This window comes from Mastigoproctus giganteus, chromosome 1, assembly GCF_048544385.1.
Source record: "Mastigoproctus giganteus isolate SK-2022 chromosome 1, ASM4854438v1, whole genome shotgun sequence".
In the NCBI taxonomy this organism is placed as follows: Eukaryota; Metazoa; Arthropoda; class Arachnida; order Uropygi; family Thelyphonidae; genus Mastigoproctus; species Mastigoproctus giganteus.
In genome coordinates, this window is record NC_143575.1 from 98,450,015 (window position 1) to 98,473,686 (window position 23,672).

The 23,672-nt window shown below is 37.4% G+C and overlaps 1 protein-coding gene across 2 annotated transcripts in view; it reads left to right on the plus strand.

Moving 5' to 3' along the window:
• LOC150091033 (cobalamin trafficking protein CblD) overlaps window positions 1–23,672 on the plus strand; it is a 170,308-nt gene that overhangs the window by 35,928 nt on the left and 110,708 nt on the right. For both annotated transcript variants that reach the window (XM_090373983.1, XM_090373974.1), the window contains exon 3: window positions 294–409. In XM_090373983.1, the coding sequence (XP_090230109.1) occupies window positions 294–409 (116 nt within the window). The remainder of the gene's footprint in view (window positions 1–293; window positions 410–23,672) is intronic.

The window sequence follows — 23,672 nt, forward strand, 5'->3', positions numbered from 1 at the left end:
AATTATTATTAAATAGATCTATCTATTATTTAAATTTTTAAACAGGATCTATTTTATTTATAAGAGCTATTTTGGGATCCAGTTCCCAGTATTATTATTTTTGTGGTTTACATAAAAATATTTATCTTTGTTATAGTTTCATTATATATATATTTTCATAATTATGAAAGCTTAAATAGTAATTCTGGTTTATTTCAGTTCTTTCAAACCGAGATAGCTTGCATAAAGCAAATTTCTGTAATATTGATTTTTCACTTATTAAATTCCTGTTTTTTTATTTTTTTTTTAAATAGGAAATGCAAAGAAAAAATATAAAGAAAGAGAAGTCTCCCTTTTAGGTCCCAAAGATCATAGAGCACCACTTCCTGGCAATATTGGCATTCCACCATCTCTGTTAAGTAACAAAAAGGTAAGATAATGGGCATTACTTAAGTGGAGCAATGATTAATCATAAAGGCATAAAGTAGGAAGCATCTTAAATGTTACTGTTACTCATATGCTTTTACTTGATGCTTGTAATCAATGCCCTTGTTTTGTCTGCCCTATATGTGACTGTTGAACAAGAGAATAAAGTGACTCTCTCAACTGTCATGGGTTGTGTATTATGCCACAAAAGGCATAACTGATATTGATATAGTGAAATGTATACCCACATGGGTTTCCTCAAAGATGAACATGTGTGTATACACAGTTTTGCTACATATACACATTAAAATTAATTATGACATATGAACGAAGTTAAATGTTTGCGTAGAATGGAGTCCAGTACTGTCCAGTACAGAACTTCAAATTACAAAAAACTGAATGAAATTAAAATTCCTATGTAGAAAAATGGGAAATATTTTGTTCCCTGGTTATTTTGGATGCTCCTTACAGTTCTTGATGAGATGCAGCCTAAGTAGATGAAATCCTTTTTTTACATCATATTTTATACATTTTAATTGTATTCGGTCATTCATCTTCTAACATTTCAGTTTCCAAATTAAAAAAAAAAAAACTGGAAAGCATATGCTGCAAATGAGACAAACTAGTTGTGTGTGTGTGCTTTGGTATGATTCCAGAAATCATTTCTTTATATTTCACATAATAAGAGAAATATATTTCTTATAATAAGAGCAGTGTTATGCAAGCAAACTGCAATTCCTGTGTATATTTTCACTTTGCTCTTGCATTTTTGATGTACAGAACTTTAAAAAAAAAAATGAATGAGATTTTGTTAAAAGGTAAAGATCAGGACCTGTTGATAAGGCAGTAGATGACTTTCATCAACCAGTGAAATACCACCACTTTGCTTATTGGAGGCTTGAAGTGGTGAAACCCATGTTTAGTCTCTAGAGCAAAGTTTCCAGCATCCCCCCCCCCCCATACTTCTCCTTCAACCCATGCACAGTACTAAGTACTATAGGTTTTGATACCTTTCATGTTTGGGGTTTTCATTAAAAAAAAAAAAAAAAAAAAAAAAAAAACCTATAATACAGAAAAAATACACATGACTCTTAACAGCAAAAATCTTGTATTTTCTTCATATCAATGATGGTATCTGCAGTGATGGGAGATAATGTGCTCAAAATATTAATGTTAAATGGCACTCTGAAAAAAAATATATTTAGTAGTATGCTGGAACACATAAGAGAAATGTAAGTTAGAGGATATTCATAAGTGAGTACAACTCTTTTTAGTTGAGCAAAAGCACAATGTTTACAGTAATGCTGCTTCACTCAATTATTGTCTGCAGAAATGGTTATGGGGACAGGTCCTTCCAGTGATGGAGACCGACTTTCAGCCTTCAGTGCTTGGACTTGTGCTCACATTAAAGATGACACCATTATCCACCAGTTTACCTAAAGCTGATATTGTTTTAATATTGCATACAAGAAGAACTCTTTATTGTAATAAAGGCACATGCCGTGCACAATACCCTTTTGTATGTGCCTTTATACTTTTTTATGTGCCTTTATTGTAATAAAGGCACATACAAAAGGCACATGCCGTGCACAATACCCTTCACGGTTACAAGCCAGGGGTTAAACAGCGATACCAAAAATGTGAATCTGATATTTATTTAAAACTCTCAGCACAGTCTTGACAGCTGTTTTGAGACTTGCTGGTCTCTCATCAGATGAAGGATCACCTATATTAGCAAGCTTATGCTGACCAGAAAATAATGTGTATAGTTTAAATTGGCAACAAATTTAAAATTCCAATTAAAGACATAATAAAAGTTAGGCATTAGTAGTGGAAAATGATGCAAGAAAGCAAGCAATAAAATAAAAAATAATAATAAATAAAAAAAACACCTTCCCATTTTACCTATTCATCTCCTCCAATAGTTTGTCTAGGTCTTTCTTGAATTTTTTTAAGCTATTCTCTTCCACAACAACAGATGGAAGTATGTTCCAGCAATCAGCCACTACCAGCTGAAGGCAAACTTTCACACGTTTTGCGGCCATTCTTCTTCGATTTGAATTTGTTTCCTTGTGTGCATAGTCTGAGCAAGAGGAAGAATTTCATCAGCATTGAGCTTGCTGAACCTATTTAAAGCTTTAAACACTTCAATCAGATCACCTTGCAGTTGTCTAGTTTCCAGATTGCAATTTTCAGAACTGAAACATTTCTTGGTGAGAGCACTCCTTTGTTCCTCTCACCAGTGTTGTTTCCCTTCTCTGCACCTGTTCTTCCAACAGCTCTACATCCTTCCTGAAATGAGGCCTCTGAATCTGTATGCAGTGCTCAAGATGTGGCATAACCCTGCTTTATGCAATGGAATAATCACCTCCTTATCCTGGCTTGAAAAATTTCTGTATATCATTGATAAAACCCCATTATCTGAACAATGCAGACAGGCTGCCAGGATAGTTATCCTGGCAGCTTGTCTGCATTGTTCAGATAACTTCATATGTGACTGCACAATTACTACTAGGTCTTTTTTCATTTTCTGCTATCCTGAGTGTAGTACACACAGTTGGTATGTCAGTATATGATTACTGCTACCCATATGAAGTATACTTTGTATTTGTCAATTTTGCCACTTCTCAGCCCATGTGCCTAAATTTTCTAGATCTTGTTGCAATACCCTGCCTTGATTACTGTTATTAACCATTTTGCCAAGCTTCGTATCATCTGCAAACTTGGACATTAAGCCTGATATACCTTAATTAATATCATTGATGAATACAGAAAACAACAATGGGCCCAGGACCAAGTCCCAGGGACTCCACTAACAACATTTGTCCACAAAGAGCAGTGTCCACTGACAGCAATCTCATGTTCTACCACTCAACTATCCCTTTATCCGTAGCAGTAACTTGCCCTTAATGCCACACTGCTCCAATTTTTACAGCAATTATTTATGTGAAACAGCATCAAAAGCTTTCCTGAAATCCAAGTATATGATATAAAAATTATTTTTTGCATCTAGTTTCTTTGTTTCTACCTTATAGTATCCAATTAATTTGGTTGGACAATGCCCCTTAACAAATCCATATTGTGACTCATACTAATTGCAATAGGCTATGCCAACTGTATATGACTAAAATTTTATTAAAATAAAATAAAAATAAAACAGAATAAAATTTTATGTAAAAACAAAATACAATGACAACTGTAGAGTTAAAAGTGATAAAAATATAGATAGAATTAAAATACATAAAACTAACTATACACTTTATAAATTATAAGCGATAAAACAACACCTTTCAAAGGCAACCTCTTCCTTTATCAACAGTGGAGCATTATTAACATGGCACATCTTTAAATAACATCAGCAGCATAACGGATGATGACACTTGTTACTGTAGGAGCATGAGAATTATCCTCCACACATGCATGGAGACTGCAAATGGTTCGGAAGCTTGTCAGGCAAAACCGCTCATCCCCTTCCATGATTTACAGTTTCAAAGAAGGGTTGAATACATACTCCCCTATCTCTGATGATGGTGTTATTTTTAAAAAAACAAATCTGCAAGCTCTTGAGCCATTTCTGGTTCCAGTACCTCTGTGAATGGTCAATTATGACAGTACTGCCTGGAGAAATTTAGTGATTCTCCTCCCAGCAAATTTCCCATAGCCTGCAGTCTCTATTGCTCTAATATGTTCTTCCATGGGATCTTTAAATCTGCTTTCTGTCTCTCCAACATAACATCCTCTACAATCCAGATATTTGATCTCATTTATTTCCTCTTGTAATCTTCATAGGCATAGGATCTTTTACATTTGAAAAGACTGTGTGCATTGTCTGCTCTAGTAGTTTTACACAGCGTGTGAAACAAGTCTGTAATATTCTAGAGGGCTGCTGTGTTTAGCTTGGATGGTAGGGAAAATGTAGCAGTTGGTGAGAATGCCTTTCTTTGCCCCTGTTCAACTTCTTGAACATGCTTCTCCAAAATCTCCTGGGGGATAGCCGCATATCTATCCTTGGAGGAGCTGCACAGTGGGACCCAGCTCTATCTAGTAGGGCCCTAATTTTACTACTTTTATGATTGTTGGCTTGTGTCATGTTCTAATGTGTATTTTGTTCCCCGGCCCATAGGTTTCCTATAAACTCTCATTTTTACTCTCCAAAGGTGCTCTCATAATTATGGTTAAGGGCTTGTTTACCTCCTTTGCTGACTTCCTTAATATAATTGGATACAACAATTCCTCTTCCATTTTTTTCTTAGGCAGGGTTTGCCAACCTTTTCATGGTTGTGAGCTACTTTTGATATTAATTGAACAGTTGCTGGCACCAAAGAATAATGCGTTTATTAAGGGTTTTACATTGAAAGATATAAACTATAAAATTAATACATACATTACATACTCTGTCATATATAATGTTATTTTATGATTTTACTTTTTTTAAATAATAAAATAAAATTTAATTGAATTAATGTGAAACTTGTGATTGCATTTCTTCAGTTATCGAAATTCTGGAGTATAAGATGAACATCCAGCTTTCAAACAATCAATTAGATGTGCATCTCTAAGTCTAGATCTGTTCTTTGACTTTTATGAACTTCATGCTAGAAAATAATGACTCAGAGGTATGTTGAACCAGAGCAAGAGTTCACTATTAGCCCTACATTTTTTAACAAAGGATACTTATTCTTGTCCACCCAATTCCAGAAGTCATTATCTTTTTTATATGATTGTAAAACAATGTCACTTTGGTTAGCAATTTCTAGTTCAGTTTCTGCAATATCTGTTTTAAATAAGTTTCCAAATTAATACCGAAATCTCAGAAATATCTACATTTTTGAAGGGATTTAGAACATATTTCACAACTGGTTCAATTTTCTTGAAATCCTGGAAACTCCATCGGAATTCTTGCTTCAGGTCTTCAAGATGTTCCATAAAAGGCTGAATATTAAAACTTTTCAGTGGCAGTTTTGATAATAAACTTTTTCAAATAAGGGAAGTGTAACAGTGACTTTTTTCTTATGTCAGATTCCCAACTTTAGTTTACCTTTGAATGTACTTATTAAACTAATCATTTCAGCAATATTCTTGTCTTTTTCCTGAAATTCAAGATTTAATACATTAAGTTTCAGATTCATATCTGTGAGAAATGCTAAATCTAGCAACCAAGCGTAGTCATTAAGTTGTGATATTTCTCATTTCTGTATTTGAGAAATACTCCAACTTCGGGAAGTAACTCACAAAATCTTTCCAGAATTTTACCTCTACTTAACCATCGTATTCAGTGTACGATATCAAGTCTACTCAGATTCAACTTCTTTCAAGAAAGATCTAAATAGCCTATGCTGCAAACTTGTTCTTAAAATAAATCACTTTTGCACAGAGTATTTCCTGGTGGATTATACAATGCAATTAGTGCTGGAAATTAAGTATCTTTCTTACACTGACTAATGAAACCGTTTTTTCAAGAACATAAACAATTTTGAAAGATGATGTTGTTACATTTGAAGTCTTGTCAAATGCTTAGTGAAAAGTGACTGGTAAATTGAAATTTCTGATTTTAATGCATGAACTTTGTTTTTCCTTATAACAGAATTATGTGGATAGTCTGTGTCAAAGGTTCTGTGATTCGTTTTAAAATGCCTCTCAATGTTATGCTTGTTAGCTACTGCCACAGAATTACAACACAATAAACAAACACACTTTCCATTACATGTGATAATGCAAAATTGTTCTTCTCATTCACTGTTGATATGATATAGCTTTCCCATTTGTCTTTTTCCACCCATATTAAGTTACTCTTTGTGGGGTCCATCTAAAAACACACCACATATAATATAAAATTATACTGAGGAATTATATACTTTTGATCTTATTTTAACATTTAAAATTGTTAAATTTTCGCAGAGCACCCAATTTAAATGGTAACTCTTAAATTTGATACCCTACACTGCATTTTCCAATGATGCATATGAAGATTTAAACTGTCAAACTGAGATATTTACGTCACAAAAGCACTGGATTTACAAGGTTCTCTTCGGACTCTCTAACTACGGGGGCCGCCTCCATAGCCAGGTGGGCAGGAGCAGCAGTACGTAGCGCACACTTCTTGATTAGACCGGGGTTCGAGCCCGTTACCACCAAATACGGAGGATGCGGAAAGGTCAGGGAATGACCACCGGCATATCCCCGGAGCAATATGGCCTTAGTTGCTAATGCTCCTAAAAACCAAATAACAAATAAACAAACAAACTAACTTTGGGAACTGGAAGATTAGGCTAGAAAACCCGAGGAAATCAGAATAAGGAAAACCGAAAATGGCTAAAACAATTGCTGACGAGGCTACTAGTGACGGTCGTGTTCCAAGCCGCTAAGTGGATTTTTCTTATTTATTGATTTGAAATTATTGTTTTTCTAAAACTTTTGATTTAAATTTAGTAGTATAACATTATTTTGTGATTTTTTGATTAATTTGGTGTATTTATTCTTTACTCGGCCTTGTAAAAGTATCGGTAAGGGTTTCCACGTGTTCGTAACTACCGCTACCGTTATTAACTTTCCCGCCATTGTGATACCGTACTAGATATACCGTAGGTTATATACCGTACTAGATAGCGTTAGTTGAACTTCGTTAGCAGTTAAATTGTACGTTTAAATAAATACATATAACGACTTAGATTACAAACGTAATATAATTAATAACATAACATAATTAATTAATAAATTAATAGAATCATGACTCAGACCAGAGCAGCAAAGCAAAAGGCTCAAGCTAATGGAAGTGCTGTGGCTCAGAGCAGAACTGAGGGGGGCAGTTGTCCTCTGACTCACAGCCTTATAAAATGCACTGTTTGCTTGATGTTTGCAGAGCAATCGGGTACGGAACATGATACTGCCAAGGGGGATGTCTTTGTGTGTGCGCGATGCAAGGAGTGTATCGATATCAGGCAACAACTCGGCGTTCTTTTGGGCCTATATAAGAGCTTGAAGGACAGGGTGGATGCCCTCGAAGAAACTAAATTGAGGGGCCCATCAAGCTCTCAGCTGCCCACATCAACGCCAGAGCTTGCACTTGGGCATCGCGTGACACAGAGACAACCCCCAAGGCAGAATGCGCTGGTCCCGGAGGAACTAGTAGTTGTTGGTGACTCTATTGTCAGGGAAACGGGGAACATGCTTTGTAAAAAAGATAGGTGGAACAGGACCAGGGTATGTCTGCCAGGGGCAAAGGTTGATGACGTTGTAGAGCGAATATCATCTTTTAAGGGCACAAAAGGTGATATAGTTGTACACGTTGGCACTAATAATATTAAGAGTAGGAGACCGGCAGAATTACTTAACAAGTACAGGTCACTGTTGAACAAAAGCCGAGAATTAGGGTTGAATTTGAAAGTGTCTGCAATTCTGCCCAGACACGATAGGAGGGAGTATATGATGAGAGCCTTGTCAATCAATTCGGCCCTGGAAAGATTGTGCAAGGCTCAAGGGGTAGAATTTTTTTCAGCCTGGACTGTACTTGTTAACAGGAGAGATTGCTTCTACAGGGATGGGATACACTTAAATAGAAAGGGTGCAAGAATATTTGCTGATGCTATCGAGGCAGTGTTAGGTGGGTCGGAAAACTGCTAGCTTGGGGGGAGACAAAGACCAATAGATTGACAGTAGCCACTGGCAGAGGTGAAAGAGATTCTTGCACTGCTTCTATTAGAATGAGCAGAAGCCTGAAAAACAAGATGCATGGTATTTCAGAGACTGCTGGGAGCCATTGTGGTACAAGTAAACACATGGGTTGTGTTAGGGTAGCTAAGAATAGAAACAGGTGCAGGTATACTTGCGTGTACACCAATGCTAGGAGTTTAGTAAATAAATTTGATGAATTTGAGGTATTGCTCAAAACATCGAAGACAGATATTGTTGGGATATCAGAGACGTGGTGTCACACAGATATAAGGGATGCGGAACTGCAATTTGGGGAGTACAACGTCTACAGAAAGGATAGACAGGATAGGAAGGGGGGAGGTGTTATGCTATTAGTTAAGAAACACATAAAAACCAAGGAAGTGAAGCCAGTCGACATCGCTGGACAGTGCAGTGTGGAGTCAGTTTGGTGTGACATAAACATTGGGAGATCAAAATTGAGAGTAGGAGTGTGCTATAGGCCTAATGACTCTGATGAGTATAATAAGGAACTGTACAGGGAAATAGAGTGGGCCAGTAAATCAGAGTGTCTTATAATGGGAGATTTTAATTTCCCAGATATTGACTGGAATTTGGGGGCTGGATATTCACACACTAGCAGGGCTTTTGTGGATTTATTGGATGATTGTTTTCTACATCAGCATGTTCGGGAGGCAACTAGAGGGAGTAATACTCTTGATTTGATTATCAGCAGTGATTCTTCATGCATTAAGAATCTGCAGATAAATGAACCACTAGGTGGCAGTGATCACAGTGTGCTGAAGTGGGATTTACTCAAAGAGGTAACTACCATTAGGGGTAAAGGGAAGGGTTATTGCTTCCGTAAAGGCGACTACGATGGACTGAGACAGTATTTAAATTCTATACAGTGGGACCAACTGATGATGTTACCAACAGCAAATTCAAAATGGGAAGCATTCAAAGAACTTATCTTGGAAGCTACTAGGCTTTACATACCAACTAAGAAATATTGTTCAAGGTTTAGGCCAAAATGGATGTCTGATGAACTAATGAGGCATATGGCAGAGAAGAAAAATGCATGGGATACTTACAAATTAACACATGACACAGAAGCCTATGATAGATACAAGTTGATCTGTAACCAAGTTACAAAGGAGGTTAGGCAGGCGAAGGCAGATTACGAGAAATCCTTGGCAAGGGATGCAAAGAAAAACAGCAAAGAGTTCTTTACTTATGTAAACTCTAGAAGGAAAGGGATGAATCAGATTGGTCCACTTGATATTGATGGGTCAAGTGTTGATGATCCTGCTCAGGTGGCTAACAAACTAAATGAATATTTTGCATTGACATTCACACATGAGGAGTTATTCAGCGAGGGGAATGCCAGAGGTGTATTCAACTCTAGCAGTAAGTTACAGAATCTTGAAATAACTGGGAGTAAAGTGGAGGAGAAACTGTTGAAGATAAACACAAGAAAGGCACCCGGGGTGGATGGGATCTATCCAGTTATATTAAAGGAGGCAGCAAAGGAAGTAAGCAAACCCTTAGCCATAATTATGAGAGCTTCCTTGGACTCAGGGGAGGTACCCATAGACTGGAAATGTACAAATGTGACCCCAATTCACAAAGGAGGATCAAAGGCTGACACAAGTAATTATAGACCTGTGAGCTTGACTTCTGTTCCAGGAAAATTAATGGAGGCACTGGTTAAAGACGCACTGCAGGATCATTTAGACAAGACTTCAGTTATAGCTCAGACACAGCATGGTTTTGTTAAGGGGAAGTCTTGCCTGACCAACTTGATTGGATACTATGATGCAGTCACAAAAGAACTGGATGCAGGGAATAACTTTGATATTATGTACTTGGATCTTAGAAAGGCTTTTGATACTGTTGCACATGCAAGACTGCTACACAAATTGGAGCAGTGTGACATTGGAGGCAAATTGCTGCTATGGATAAAGAGGTGGTTGAGGGGGAGAAGACAGAGAGTGGTAATCAATGGACACTGCTCATCGTGGACTGATGTTATTAGTGGAGTCCCTCAGGGCTCAGTGTTGGGTCCATTATTGTTTTCTGTATTTATAAATGATATTGATGATGGTATATCGGGATTAATGTCCAAGTTTGCAGACGATACAAAGGTTGGCAGGGTTGTCAAGGACACTACTGACACTATGCTTCTGCAACAGGATCTGGAAAGGTTGAGCAGATGGGCTGAGAGGTGGCAAATGAAGTTTAACATTGACAAATGTAAAGTACTACACATGGGAAACAGCAACCCCAGAGCAACGTATCAACTCTATGGTACAACACTGACAGTGGTAGAGAATGAAAGGGACTTGGGGGTGGTTGTGCAGGCAGATATGAAGTTCTCTGAGCAGTGCAGACGGGCTGCAAGAGTAGCTCATGGAGTATTGTCAATGATATACAGGAATTTTTCCAGCAGGGATAAGGAGGTGATTATTCCATTGTATAAGGCGATGGTCAGGCCACACCTAGAGTACTGTATACAGGTCTGGAGGCCTCATTTCAAGAAGGATGTAGAGCTGCTGGAACGAGTACAGAGAAGGGCAACAAGATTAGTGAATGGAACAAAGGGGTGCTCTTACGAAGAAAGGCTTAAGTTTTGCAAATTACAGGGTCTGGAGACTAGGCACCAGCGAGGTGATCTGATAGAGGTGTATAAAGCCTTGAATGGTTTAAGCATGCTCAATGCTGATGGGATTCTTCCTCTAGCTCAGAATAATCACCTGAGAGGGCATAAATTCAAATTGAGGAAAGACAGATGTAGGATAGACGTGCGGAAATTTGCCTTTAGCCAGCGGGTGGTTGGTTGGTGGAACAGACTTCCATCCCTTGTGGTGGAGGTTGATAGCCTAAATAAGTTTAAGGCTCAGGTGGACAGGTATTTTGAACGAACAGAGGGGTGAAGTGGAAGTGGTTTTTTTTTTTTTTTTTTTTTGGCTGATGCTGCATAAGCTTGCTTTCTTGCATCAAATGCCTCTACTAATGCTAACTTGAAGAGCCCCAAAAAAAAACATTTTACAACCTCTTTGTCTATTATTACACTTGGAAGGCCGTTGCTGTATGACATAAATATAACTTCCTGTCTTAGTGTACTCCAGGTGACCCGACAATCCAACATGTGGCGATCGCTCCAATTTTTCATGCGGACACATTTTTCTTTTCTCCCACAAGTGTCATCAGTTCATCTGACATCCTCTTAGGTATAATAATAATAAAGCCTTGAACATTATTTTTTAGTTAGTATAAAAAACCTAGTAGCTTTTATTATTTCATTGAATGCTTCCTATTTAGAATTTGCTGTTGGTAATATCATCAGTTGGTCCCACTGTCAGAATTTAAAGACTGTCTGAGACCACTGTGGTCATCTTTAGGAAAGCAAAAGCCGTTCTTTGCCTTTGACAGTAGTTATCTTTAAGTAAATCTCACATCATTACATTGTGATCATTGCCACCTAATGGGTGGCAATGGTAGATTCTTAATACACGAAGGGTCACTGCTAATCAAGAGTATTGCTTTCTCTTGTTGTCTCTACCATGCTGCTGTTTTCTACAGCAGCATGATAGAGACAACATTGATAGAGCTTTACCCCCATATTTGAATTCACTCAGTTTTATTATTAAATTTGTTTTTCTTCCATAGGACAAGTATAGAAATGCAGTCCTGATGAAATACCTGATTGTGTATCAATATTTATTTTTAGCTTACTTCATATTTTAATTTTATAATTTCTCTATCCCTTTCTTGTACCTATAACCAAAATTGCCCACCAATATCTCTTACTCCATATATTAATACAGGTAACTCTCGTATAACATGGTTATTAGGTTCCTGTAAAATGTTATGTTGTGCGAAACCATGTTATACGGGACTATGAAAAAGTACAGAAAGGGGGGGGTTATGTTCCAAAAGCTAACAAAAATGCACTATTTCGTTAACAAAATGTTAACAAAAATACATCATTCTAGATTTCGTGCACCTTCTATACTCTCTTCAAAAAATCAGTAATCTGGGTTTGTTTGCTTTTTCTTGATAAATCTTTGTGAATTTTATCATATGGAACTAAATATTTTTGAAGCTCCCTTTTGAACTTTGGGCTCCTTTCATTTAAGAATCTGCTAAGATTCTTAAATGAAACTAAGATTCTAATTACATGGCTAACTTTATGCCTTCCCATGTGCTTTTTAGTGTAAAATTTGGAAGTTTAGAAGTTTCATCTAAATTGATTTGGATGAAATCGATTTAGTAATTTATAATCAATATAACCATCCTCTGAATTGATTTGGTTTTACCTCCGATGCCATTTCCACCAAATCTGCTGTGCCAGCCTCTTTTTCTACCAGTAATTCTTGAACTTCTTCAGTAATCATATCTTTAATTTTTTTAGGAGCATAGGCAACTAAGGACACGTTACTCTGTGGATATTGTCTATAAATTGCATGTGTCCCGAAGTAAATTTTCTGTTTTGATGGATGAAAAACCCCAGTTTCTGGGAGAAAAACCATGTTATGCTCACTTGAGCACGACTAACTCAGCCACATTGTGAAATAGACCCACAGAAATTGCTCCTTTCATCGATGGGATTTGAACTCTGGTCTTTTCCAGCCAGTGTGGGGAGGAGGGTTATACTATCAACTGTATTACCCACGAGGACTTCAGTAGTCATATCATTAAAACCTTCCCCTCCTACCGACATAGCAAGTTCTACTATTGCACTGATTCCGTTTTCTGCCCGTTCGATCATATTCCCTGAATGAACTGACTCTGACCATACGTTTTTCCATGTGCATTTAATGTTGACAGTTTTACTTCTTTCAGCGATAAAGCTATGATTCTGATACAGTCCACAATTGAGAAATGTTTCCATGCCTCCATTACTTCAATAGATTTGGAATAAATTTTTTCCAAAATCCATTGTAACAATTTTCTGATGGAATGAGTTTTAAAGGTGGATTAATGCCTTGATCTAATGGCTGAATGAAAGAAGTTGTATTAACCCAGTACAACTGTGGCGGTAGGAACATAACTTCAACATTTTGATGACTTAAATCTTTTGGATGGCCTGGTGTGCTATCCAATAGTAATAAAACTTTGAAATCTAAATTTTTCCACAAGTTCAACAAGCATAAGTTCAATAGCACAGAACGTAACATGGGAATTTTCCAACAAAATAAAATACATGGATTTCTCAATTTTTTTTTTTTTGACTAGCGAGTCAACAGCAGGGATTCAAAAAGAATGGAAATGTTGAAAAATTACATCCAACATTAATAGCAAGGTTCACCCCACACTAAAGCCCAAAAATTCCCTAACCATGTTAGAGCGAAACCGTGTTATATAAGTACCGTGTTGTGAGAGGATTGCTGCAATTTATCAACAGTGTTAGAGTGAAACCGTGTTGTAGAAGTACCGTGTTATATGGTGGTTGCCCGTATAATCATTTTTTTTCTTTACAGCTCCCTTCTCTCTAATTGGCTGTTTAATTCAGCCTATAATTTGGCTTAATTCATTATTTCATTAGGATATTCACATTCTTTCTCACACCTTCAACATCTCCAATTTCTGCTCTCTTTCTATTAGTTGTGGCCTTCTGTAACTTACACATCCATCTTAACAATTTTTAACAGACTTATTAATTCTACCACACATATATAAACTTTTGCATCATTTGCTGCTGCTTTGCACGCTCAGGTACATATGTCATTATCTTTATTTTTATCTCTCCATTACAACTTAACTTTTCATCCTATTATACTTATTACATATATATGAAGCTGGAAGTGTAAATTACATAAATGCCAAAAGCTGAGAGGAAAAAGGTAACAGAAATATGAGAAAATGCATGCTAAATTTAAGACTAAAAAGTAGGTAGAGGTATGGCAGGATGTATAACAAACAAAACTATCTAAAGAAATAAAATGGAAGTGTCTGTAATTTAAAGAATAGCATCGCACAAAGCAGCAGATAGTAATTCTTAATTGATATAAAATCCCGGCAGGAAAAGCAGAAAAATAAAAATATGACAAATGCACCAGAGCGTGCAAAGTAGCAGCAAAGGATGCAGGGGTGTGTGTGTGTGTGTGTGTGTGTGTGTGTGTGTATATATATATGTATATTTTAAGAAATATAACAGTTAAAAGTAAAGATGAAAGTGTAAATCATACAGAATGCCAAAAGCTGAGAAAAATGTAGGTTGTATCATAAACACGATTAAAAAGGAGTAACCTGTAATAAAAATATTAAATAAGAATGAAAAATAAAAGTAACGGTCACTGGCATCAGGTAAGGGCGGGAAAATTTGGCTATAATTCAAAAAGGGGAAGTAGAACAAATATGCAATAAAATCTGATAACATCAAAAGTAAAATTTAGTACATGATCAGGTATTTCATAAGAGGACTACACCTGACCATGTATCAAAGGACTGCGTTTCTATACTTGTCCATAACTGCACTGTTTTAAAATGCACTGTTTGCGGAGCAGTCGGTTACGGGACATGATACTGCCAAGGGGGATGTCTTTGTGTGTGCACGATGTAAGGAGTGCAAGGAAATCAGGCGACAACTCAGCGTTGTTATGGGCCTTTATGAGAGCTTGAAGGACAGGGTGGATGCCCTCGAAGGAAATAAATTGAGGGCCCCATCAAGCTCTCAGCCGCCCACATCAATGCCAGAGCTTGCACTTGGTCATCAGGCAACACAGAGGCAGCCCCCTAGGCAGAATGCGCTGGTCCCACAGGAACTAGTAGTTGTTGGTGACTCTATTGTCAGGGAAGCGGGGAACATGCTTTGTAAAAAGGATAGGTGGAATAGGACCAGGGTATGTCTGCCAGGGGCAAAGTTGGATGACGTTGTAGAGCGGATATCATCTTTTAAAGGCACAAAAGGTGATATAGTTGTACACTTTGGCACAAATGATATTAAGAGTAGGAGACCGGCGGAATTAATTGGCAAGTACAGGTCACTGTTGAAAAAAAGCCGTGAATTAGGGTTGAATTTGAAAGTGTCTGCAATTCTGCCCAGACACGATAGGAGGGAGTATATGATGAGAGCCTTGTCGATCAATTCGGCCCTGGAGGGATTGTGCAAGGCTGAAGGGGTAGAATTTTTTTCAGCCTGGACTGTACTTGTTAACAGGAGAGATTGCTTCTACAGGGATGGGATACACTTAAATAGAAAGGGTGCAAGAATTTTTGCTGATGCTGTCGAGGCAGAGTTAGGTGGGTCGGAAAACTGCTAGTTGGGGGGGGATACAAGGACTAATAGATTAACAGTAGCCACTGGCAGAGGTGGAAGTGATTCTTGCACTGCTTATATTGAAATGAGCAGAAGCCTGAAAAACAAGATGCAGGATATTTCAGAGACTGCTGGGAGTCATTGCGGTACAAGTAAACACATGGGTTGTGTTAGGGTAGCTAGGAATAGAAACAGGTGCATGTATATCTGCGTGTACACCAATGCTAGCAGTTTAGTAAATAAATTTTATGAATTTGAGGTATTGCTCAAAACATCAAAGGCAGATATTGTTGGGATATCAGAGATATGGTGTCACACAGATATAAGGAATGCGGAACTGGAATTTGGGGAATACAATGTGTATAGAAAGGACAGATAGGACAGGAGGGGAGGAGGGGTTATGCTATTAGTTAAGAAACACATCAAGTCCAAGGAAGTGAAGCCAGTCGACATCGATGGACAGGGCAGTGTCGAGTCAGTTTGGTGTGACATAAGCATAGGGAAATCAAAATTGAGAGTAGGAGTGTGCTATAGGCCTAATGACTCTGATGAGTATAATAAGATATTGTACGGGGAAATAGAGTGGGCCAGTAAATCAGAGAGTCTTATAATGGGGGATTTTAATTTCCCAGATATTGACTGGAATTTGTGGGTTGGTCGCTCGCACACTAGCAAGGCTTTTGTGGATTTATTGGATGATTGTTTTCTACATCAGCATGTTCGTGAGGCAACAAGAGGGAGGAATACTCTTGATCTGATTATCAGTAGTGATTCTTCATGCATTAAGAATCTGCAGATAAACGAACCACTAGGTGGCAGTGATCACAGTGTGTTGAAGTGGGATTTACTCAAGGAGGTAACTACCATCAGAGGTAAAGGGAAGGGTTTTTGTTTTCGTAAAGGCGACTATAATGGTCTGAGACAGTATTTAAATTCTATACAGTGGGACCAACTGATGATGTTACCAACAGCAAACTCAAAATGGGAAGCATTCAAGGAACTAATCTTGGAGGCTACCAGGCTTTACATACCAACTAAGAAATATTGTTCAAGGTTTAGGCCTAAATGGTTGTCAGATGAACTAATGAGACGTGGCAGAGAAGAAAAATGCATGGGATACATACAAATAAATGGGTGACATGGAAGCCTATGATAGATATAAGTTGGTCTGTAACCAAGTCACAAATGAGATTAGGCAGGCAAAGGCAGACTACGAAAAATCCTTGGCAAGGGATGCAAAGAAAAACAGAAAAGAGTTCTTTACCTATTTAAACTCAAGAAGGAAAGGGATGAATCAGATTGGTCCACTGGATATTGATGGTTCAACAGTTGAGGATCCTGCTCAGGTGGCTAACAATCTAAACGAGTATTTTGCATCTACATTCACGCATGAGGAGTTATTCAGGAAGGAGAATGATGTAGGTAAAGTAAACATTGGCAGTGAGCTGGATGATTTTGTAATAACTGAGAGGAAAGTGGAGGAGAGATTGTTGAGGATAAACATAAAAAAGGCACCTGGGGTGGATGGGATCTATCCAGTTATATTAAAGGAGGCAGCAAAGGAAGTATGCAAACCCCTAGCCATAATTATGAGAGCTTCTTTGGACTCAGGGGAGGTACCCATAGACTGGAGATGTGCAAGTGTAACCCCAATTCACAAAGGAGGATCAAAGGCTGACACAAGTAATTATAGACCTGTTAGTTTAACTTCTGTTCCAGGTAAATTAATGGAGGCACCGGTTAAAGAAGCACTGCAGGATCATCTAGACAAGAATTCAGTTATAGCTCAGATGCAGCATGATTTTGTTAAGGGCAGGTCTTGCCTGACCAATTTGATTGGATACTATGATGCAGTCACAAAAGAACTGGATACAGGGAATAACTTTGATATTATATATTTGGATCTTAGAAAGGCTTTTGATACTGTTGCACATGGAAGACTGCTGCACAAATTGGAGCAGTGTGGCATTGGAGGCAAATTGCTGCTATGGATGAATTAGTGGTAATCAGTGGACACTGCTCAACGTGGACTAATGTTATTAGTCGAGTTCCTCAGGGTTCAGTGTTGGGTCCGTTGTTGTTTTTGGTGTTTATGAATGATATTGATGATGGGATATCAAGTTTAATGTCCAAGTTTGCAGATGATACAAAGGTTGGCAGGGTTGTTAAGGACACCACTGATGCTATGCTGCTGCAACAGGATCTGGAAAGGTTGAGCAGATGGGCTGAGAGGTGGCAAATGAAGTTTAACATTGACAAATGTAAAGTAATACATATGGGAAACTAACCCCAGAGCAACGTATCAACTCTGCGGTACTACACTGACAGTGGTGGAGAATGAAAAGGACCTGGGGGTAATTGTGCAGGCAGATATGAAGTTCTCTGAGCAGTGCAGACGAGCTGCAAGAGTAGCTCATGGTGTCTTGTCAATGATATACAGGAATTTTTCTAGCAGGGATAAGGAGGTGATTATTCCCTTGTATAAGGCAATGGTTAGGCCACATCTTGAGTACTGTATACAGGTCTGGAGGCCTCATTTCAAGAAGGATGTAGAGCTGCTGGAACGGGTACAGAGAAGGGCAACAAGATTAGTGAATGGAACAAAGGGTTGCTCTTACGAAGAAAGGCTTAAGTTTTGCAAATTACAGAGTCTGGAGACTAGGCACCGGCGAGGTGATCTGATTGAGGTGTATAAGGCTTTGAATGGTTTGAGCATGCTCAATGCCAATGGGATTCTTCATCTTGCTCAGAATAATCAGCTCAGAGGGCATAAATTCAAATTGAGCAAGGACGGATGTCGGATAGATGTGCGGAAATTTGCCTTTGGCCAGTGGGTGGTTGGTTGGTGGAACCGACTTCCATCACTTGTTGTTGAAGTTGATAGCATAAACAAATTTAAGGCTCAACTGGACAGGTATTTCGAGTGAATGGAGGGGTGAAATGTGAGTGGTGTTTTTTTTTTTTTTTTTTTGGCTGATGCTGAATAAGCTTGCTTTCTTGCATCATATGCCTATGCTAATGCTAACTGTGTAAAAAGAATAAATTTAAGAAAATAAGACTGAGAAGGGAAAGCAGTATAACACATTATAGTCCCAATGCAGTATATATAATAAAAGATAAGGTAAAGTAAATTAAAATTAAAACTAGGTGTACAAATAACTGAGTATAATAAAATATTGAAGCAAGCAAATGGCAATAGGGTGGACACCAATGTAAAATGCCAGCATGGTAAAAGTCGGAAACGAAAGCTGAAAAAGTCGAATAAAACAGATTTAAAATTAACGATAGCTGAAAAGCATAAAAAAACTTGACAATCTATACCTGATATATAGAAAAGGTCAATACGATAAATGGACCGAAGCAGTAACATATAAAAGCAGTTCTATGCATTAATAATATATAATAATAAAACTAATGTGAAAAAGAGCTGTTAAAATTGATAACCAGTGACCTCTATAGTAAATTTTGTTAAGTAAGTGTATAGAGATACATAAACGAAGATAGGAACGAAATATTTCAGAAATGGTGGTGCAAACACCCATCTTAAAAATATAGAAAATATAGAGAAACTACGTTAAAATTAAGACTAAAAAGCATATAGAAATATAGCAGGATGTGTAACAAACAAGACTAACCAGAGATATAAAACACAAGTGGTTGTAATTCAAAGAATAGCATCGTGCAAAGCAGCAGATAGTTAATTCTTGGTATAAAATATAATACCAGTGAGTTAAAACCAGGAGAAAAATAAAAATAAGTAGGATATAACAAATGCACCAGAGCGTGCAAAGCAGCAGCAAAGGATGCAGACGTATATATATGTATAATGTGAAGCTGGAAGTGTAAATTACACAAATGTCAAAAGCTGAGAGGAAAAAGATAACAGAAATATGAGAAAATGCATGCTAAATTTAAGATGTTTAAAAAGAAATTTTTTTTTTAAAGAAATTTACAAAGTAGGTAGGCGTATGGCAGGATGTATAACGAACAATACTATCTAAATAAATAAAACAAAAGTTGCTGTTATTTCTACATGGTTTTTATTCTTACTTTGAGTGTAGCTTCTCTATATTTTCTATATTTTTAAGATGCACCATCATTTCTGAAATATTTCGTTTCTCTCTTCGTTTATGTATCTCTATACACTTACTTATCAAAATTCACTATAGAGTAGGGTTACCATCTGCCCTCTTTTAACCGGATTTGTCCGGTTTTTTTGTCTAAAATTTTTGTCCAGGTGGATTTTTATATTGTACGACATTTTTTTTAATGCAAGCTCAACAAAAACTACCGAGTTATGTTATACAGAATCTTTTTTGGAATAGGAGATGATTCTTCAATTCAAATTTCTGTGTTGACAATTAGGCGGAAGACCCCGACGATGCTCAGTTTAGTGCATTGAGATCATTAACAACCCACGCCTGCTTCAGAATTTACGTACATATAAATTTTATATAGTCTAGCAATACAATATTTTGGTTTAGAGTAGATAATGTGTGAAGATCAGATGGTGTGCTAGAAAAAGATAATAAATTACGGGAATTCCATCATGTCAAATAAATATTGACAGTTAGAGGGACTGTTTTCTCTAGAAATTGATTGCAGCATATGAAAACGTGGATTTGAGCTGTGTGCACACCAAATTGATCGAAAGTTGCGTACTGTCGACTACATTTGGTATACTTATCAACGATCCAATCAAGAGGCAGATACTAGTTTATTTAATACCAAAGTTTACCTTTTTTTTAAAATACTGTTTTTCACTTTAATTACAAAAATATTTATTATCCATCTTTATACCTGTAGGTACTTTTCTGCAATTAGGTTAGTTTAGTTGTGAATGTAAAACAACCTAATCTTAATAAAATTTACGCTTCACTACTTACAATAAAAAATATTTATTATTATTTCAATTATAAAAATTAATATTATAAAGACTATACTAACCTTAAAATGCCTAAAAGGAAGTGCATGTTTACAGAAGAGATGAAAAACAAATTTCCATGTTCTGTATCTGGCCGAGAGGAATGGAAAGCTGAATATAAAGTTTGCAGAATGGGGTCATATGTTTCAGCAGCCTATAAAGGGGTTGGTGATTTGAAGCATCACATTGAAACTGAGAAGCACAAGAAAGTAGTTCAAGGTGAGGCCTATTCGGGAAAGGTTACAGATTTTTTTGTCAAAGCTGTCGGTAAAATAGAATATGATCTGGCTGCTGCAGAGGGTACCTTTGCTTTTCACACTGTTAAACATCACAGTAGTTACAAATCAATGGATTGCACAACTGTCACATTAAAAAATGTATTTTTTCATTCTGAGATAGCAAAAAGATTTTCCTGCGCTAGAACCAAGACAGAAGCCATTGTAAACTTTGTACTTTAGCATTAGCATTAGTAGAGGCATTTGATGCAAGAAAGCAAGCTTATGCAGCATCAGCCAAAAAAAAAAAAAAAAAAACCCACTTCCACTTCACCCCTCTGTTCGTTCAAAATACGTGTCCAGCTGAGCCTTAAACTTATTTAGGCTATCAACCTCCACCACAAGGGATGGCAGTCTGTTCCACCAACCAACCACCCGCTGGCTAAAGGCAAATTTCCGCACGTCTATCCTACATCTGTCTTTCCTCAATTTGAATTTATGCCCTCTCAGGTGATTTTTCTGAGCTAGAGGAAGAATCCCATCAGCATTGAGCATGCTTAAACCATTCAAGGCTTTATACACCTCTATCAGATCACCTCGCTGGTGCCTAGTCTCCAGACACTGTAATTTGCAAAACTTAAGCCTTTCTTCGTAAGAGCACCCCTTTGTTCCATTCACTAATCTTGTTGCCCTTCTCTGTACTCGTTCCAGCAGCTCTACATCCTTCTTGAAATGAGGCCTCCAGACCTGTATACAGTACTCTAGGTGTGGCCTGACCATTGCCTTATACAATGGAATAATCACCTCCTTATCCCTGCTGGAAAAATTCCTGTATATCATTGACAATACTCCATGAGCTACTCTTGCAGCCCGTCTGCACTGCTCAGAGAACTTCATATCTGCCTGCACAATCACCCCCAAGTCCCTTTCATTCTCTACCACTGTCAGTGTAGTACCACAGAGTTGATACGTTGCTCTGGGGTTGCTTTTTCCCATGTGTAGTACTTTACATTTGTCAATGTTAAACTTCATTTGCCACCTCTCAGCCCATCTGCTCAACCTTTCCAGATCCTGTTGCAGCAGCATAGTGTCAGTAGTGTCCTTGACAACCCTGCCAACCTTTGTATCATCTGCAAACTTGGACATTAAGCTTGATATACCATCATCAATATCATTTATAAATACAGAAAACAATAATGGACCCAACACTGAGCCCTGAGGGACTCCACTAATAACATTAGTCCACGATGAGCAGTGTCCATTGATTACCACTCTCTGTCTTCTCCCCCTCAACCACCCCTTTATCCATAGCAGCAATTTGCCTCCAATGTCACACTGCTCCAATTTGTGTAGCAGTCTTCCATGTGCAACAGTATCAAAAGCCTTTCTAAGATCCAAGTATATAATATCAAAGTTATTCCCTGCATCCAGTTCTTTTGTGACTGCATCATAGTATCCAATCAAGTTGGTCAGGCAAGACTTCCCCTTAACAAAACCATGCTGTGTCTGAGCTATAACTGAAGTCTTGTCTAAATGATCCTGCAGTGCTTCTTTAACCAGTGCCTCCATTAATTTTCCTGGAACAGAAGTTAAGCTCACAGGTCTATAATTACTTGTGTCAGCCTTTGATCCTCCTTTGTGAATTGGGGTCACATTTGCACATTTCCAGTCTATGGGTACCTCCCCTGAGTCCAAGGAAGCTCTCATAATTATGGCTAAGGGTTTGCTTACTTCCTTTGCTGCCTCCTTTAATATAACTGGATAGATCCCATCCACCCTGGGTGCCTTTCTTGTGTTTATCTTCAACAGTTTCTCCTCCACTTTACTCCCAGTTATTTCAAGATTCTGTAGCTTACTGCTAGAGTTGAATACACCTCTGGCATTCCCCTCGCTGAATAACTCCTCATGTGTGAATGTCGATGTAAAATATTCATTTAGTTTGTTAGCTACCTGAGCAGGATCATCAACAGTTGACCCATCAATATCAAGTGGACCAATCTGATTCATCCCCTTCCTTCTAGAGTTTACATAAGTAAAGAACTCTTTGCTGTTTTTCTTTGCATCCCTTGCCAAGGATTTCTCAAGGATTACTTGCAAATCATTCTCTTAATGTTACTGTAAAAACTTTAAAAGAAAATAAAATTGCATACTGTGGGGTCTCAACTGATGGAAGTAATCATGGTTCTGAAAAAATCTTCCCATTAATTATTCAGTATTTTGACGTAAATGAAGGAGGGTTACAAACAATTAATTGAATTACAGAAGATGTCTAATGAGACTGCAGATATCATTTCTACGTATGTTAAAGAAACTCTTGAAAAAAATGGTTTGTGTGAAAAATGTATTCACTGGGGACAATTGCAGGACTGAGAAGAAATGAAGAAGGGAATAATGTCTTTGCAAAATTAAAGAAATTCTTGCATAACAAGACTTTGATGGAGAGTGGGCTGCCCTGCACATATTTTGAACAATTGTCTTCAGAATGCCACAGAACTTTGGGAAGTTGATGTAGAGAACATTGTTTTTTAAAATTTACCAGTATTTTCATAATTATACAGTCTGGACCGAAGAGCTTAAGGAATACTGTGAGTTTGTTGTGATTGAATATAGACAGCTCCTTTCTCACAGCAAGACTAGATGGCTTTCATTATTTCCAAGCATCGCAAGGCTTATTTTCTGTCCCAAGAAAAACCTCCCATTGTGATTAAAAGGTTCTTTGAAAATGGATTTAGTGAGATTCATCTTTGGTTCATGCAATCACTTATGAGTGTATTCCATACACACATACAACGAATTGAAAGGGGAAATAACTCAGCTGCAGAAGTGCTAGATGTCTTAGTCTCAGTGAAAGAAAAAATCTTGAAACGGATGGATCACAACTTCATGCCATTAAGAGTAAAGGAAATGCTATACAAAAAACATGATGAAGGACTTGTACTTGAATGTGAAAAATTTTCTAGTGATACAAAAAATCTGTATAGAAATTGCATGGAATATTTAGATAAGTGGCTTCACCATATGGAATCCATTTCCTGTTTTATGTGGATGAAAATGGATGCAGTACCAAACTGGAACGATGTATAATGTTCTATTTCCTACTTGATTGACGAAGGGATAACAATTGATGATGTTAAGTGTTTTGACCAATTTAACAATTGAAGAAATTTTTTCAGGGTCAAATGAATAATGACTTTAAAAACAAGCTTATACATGAAAA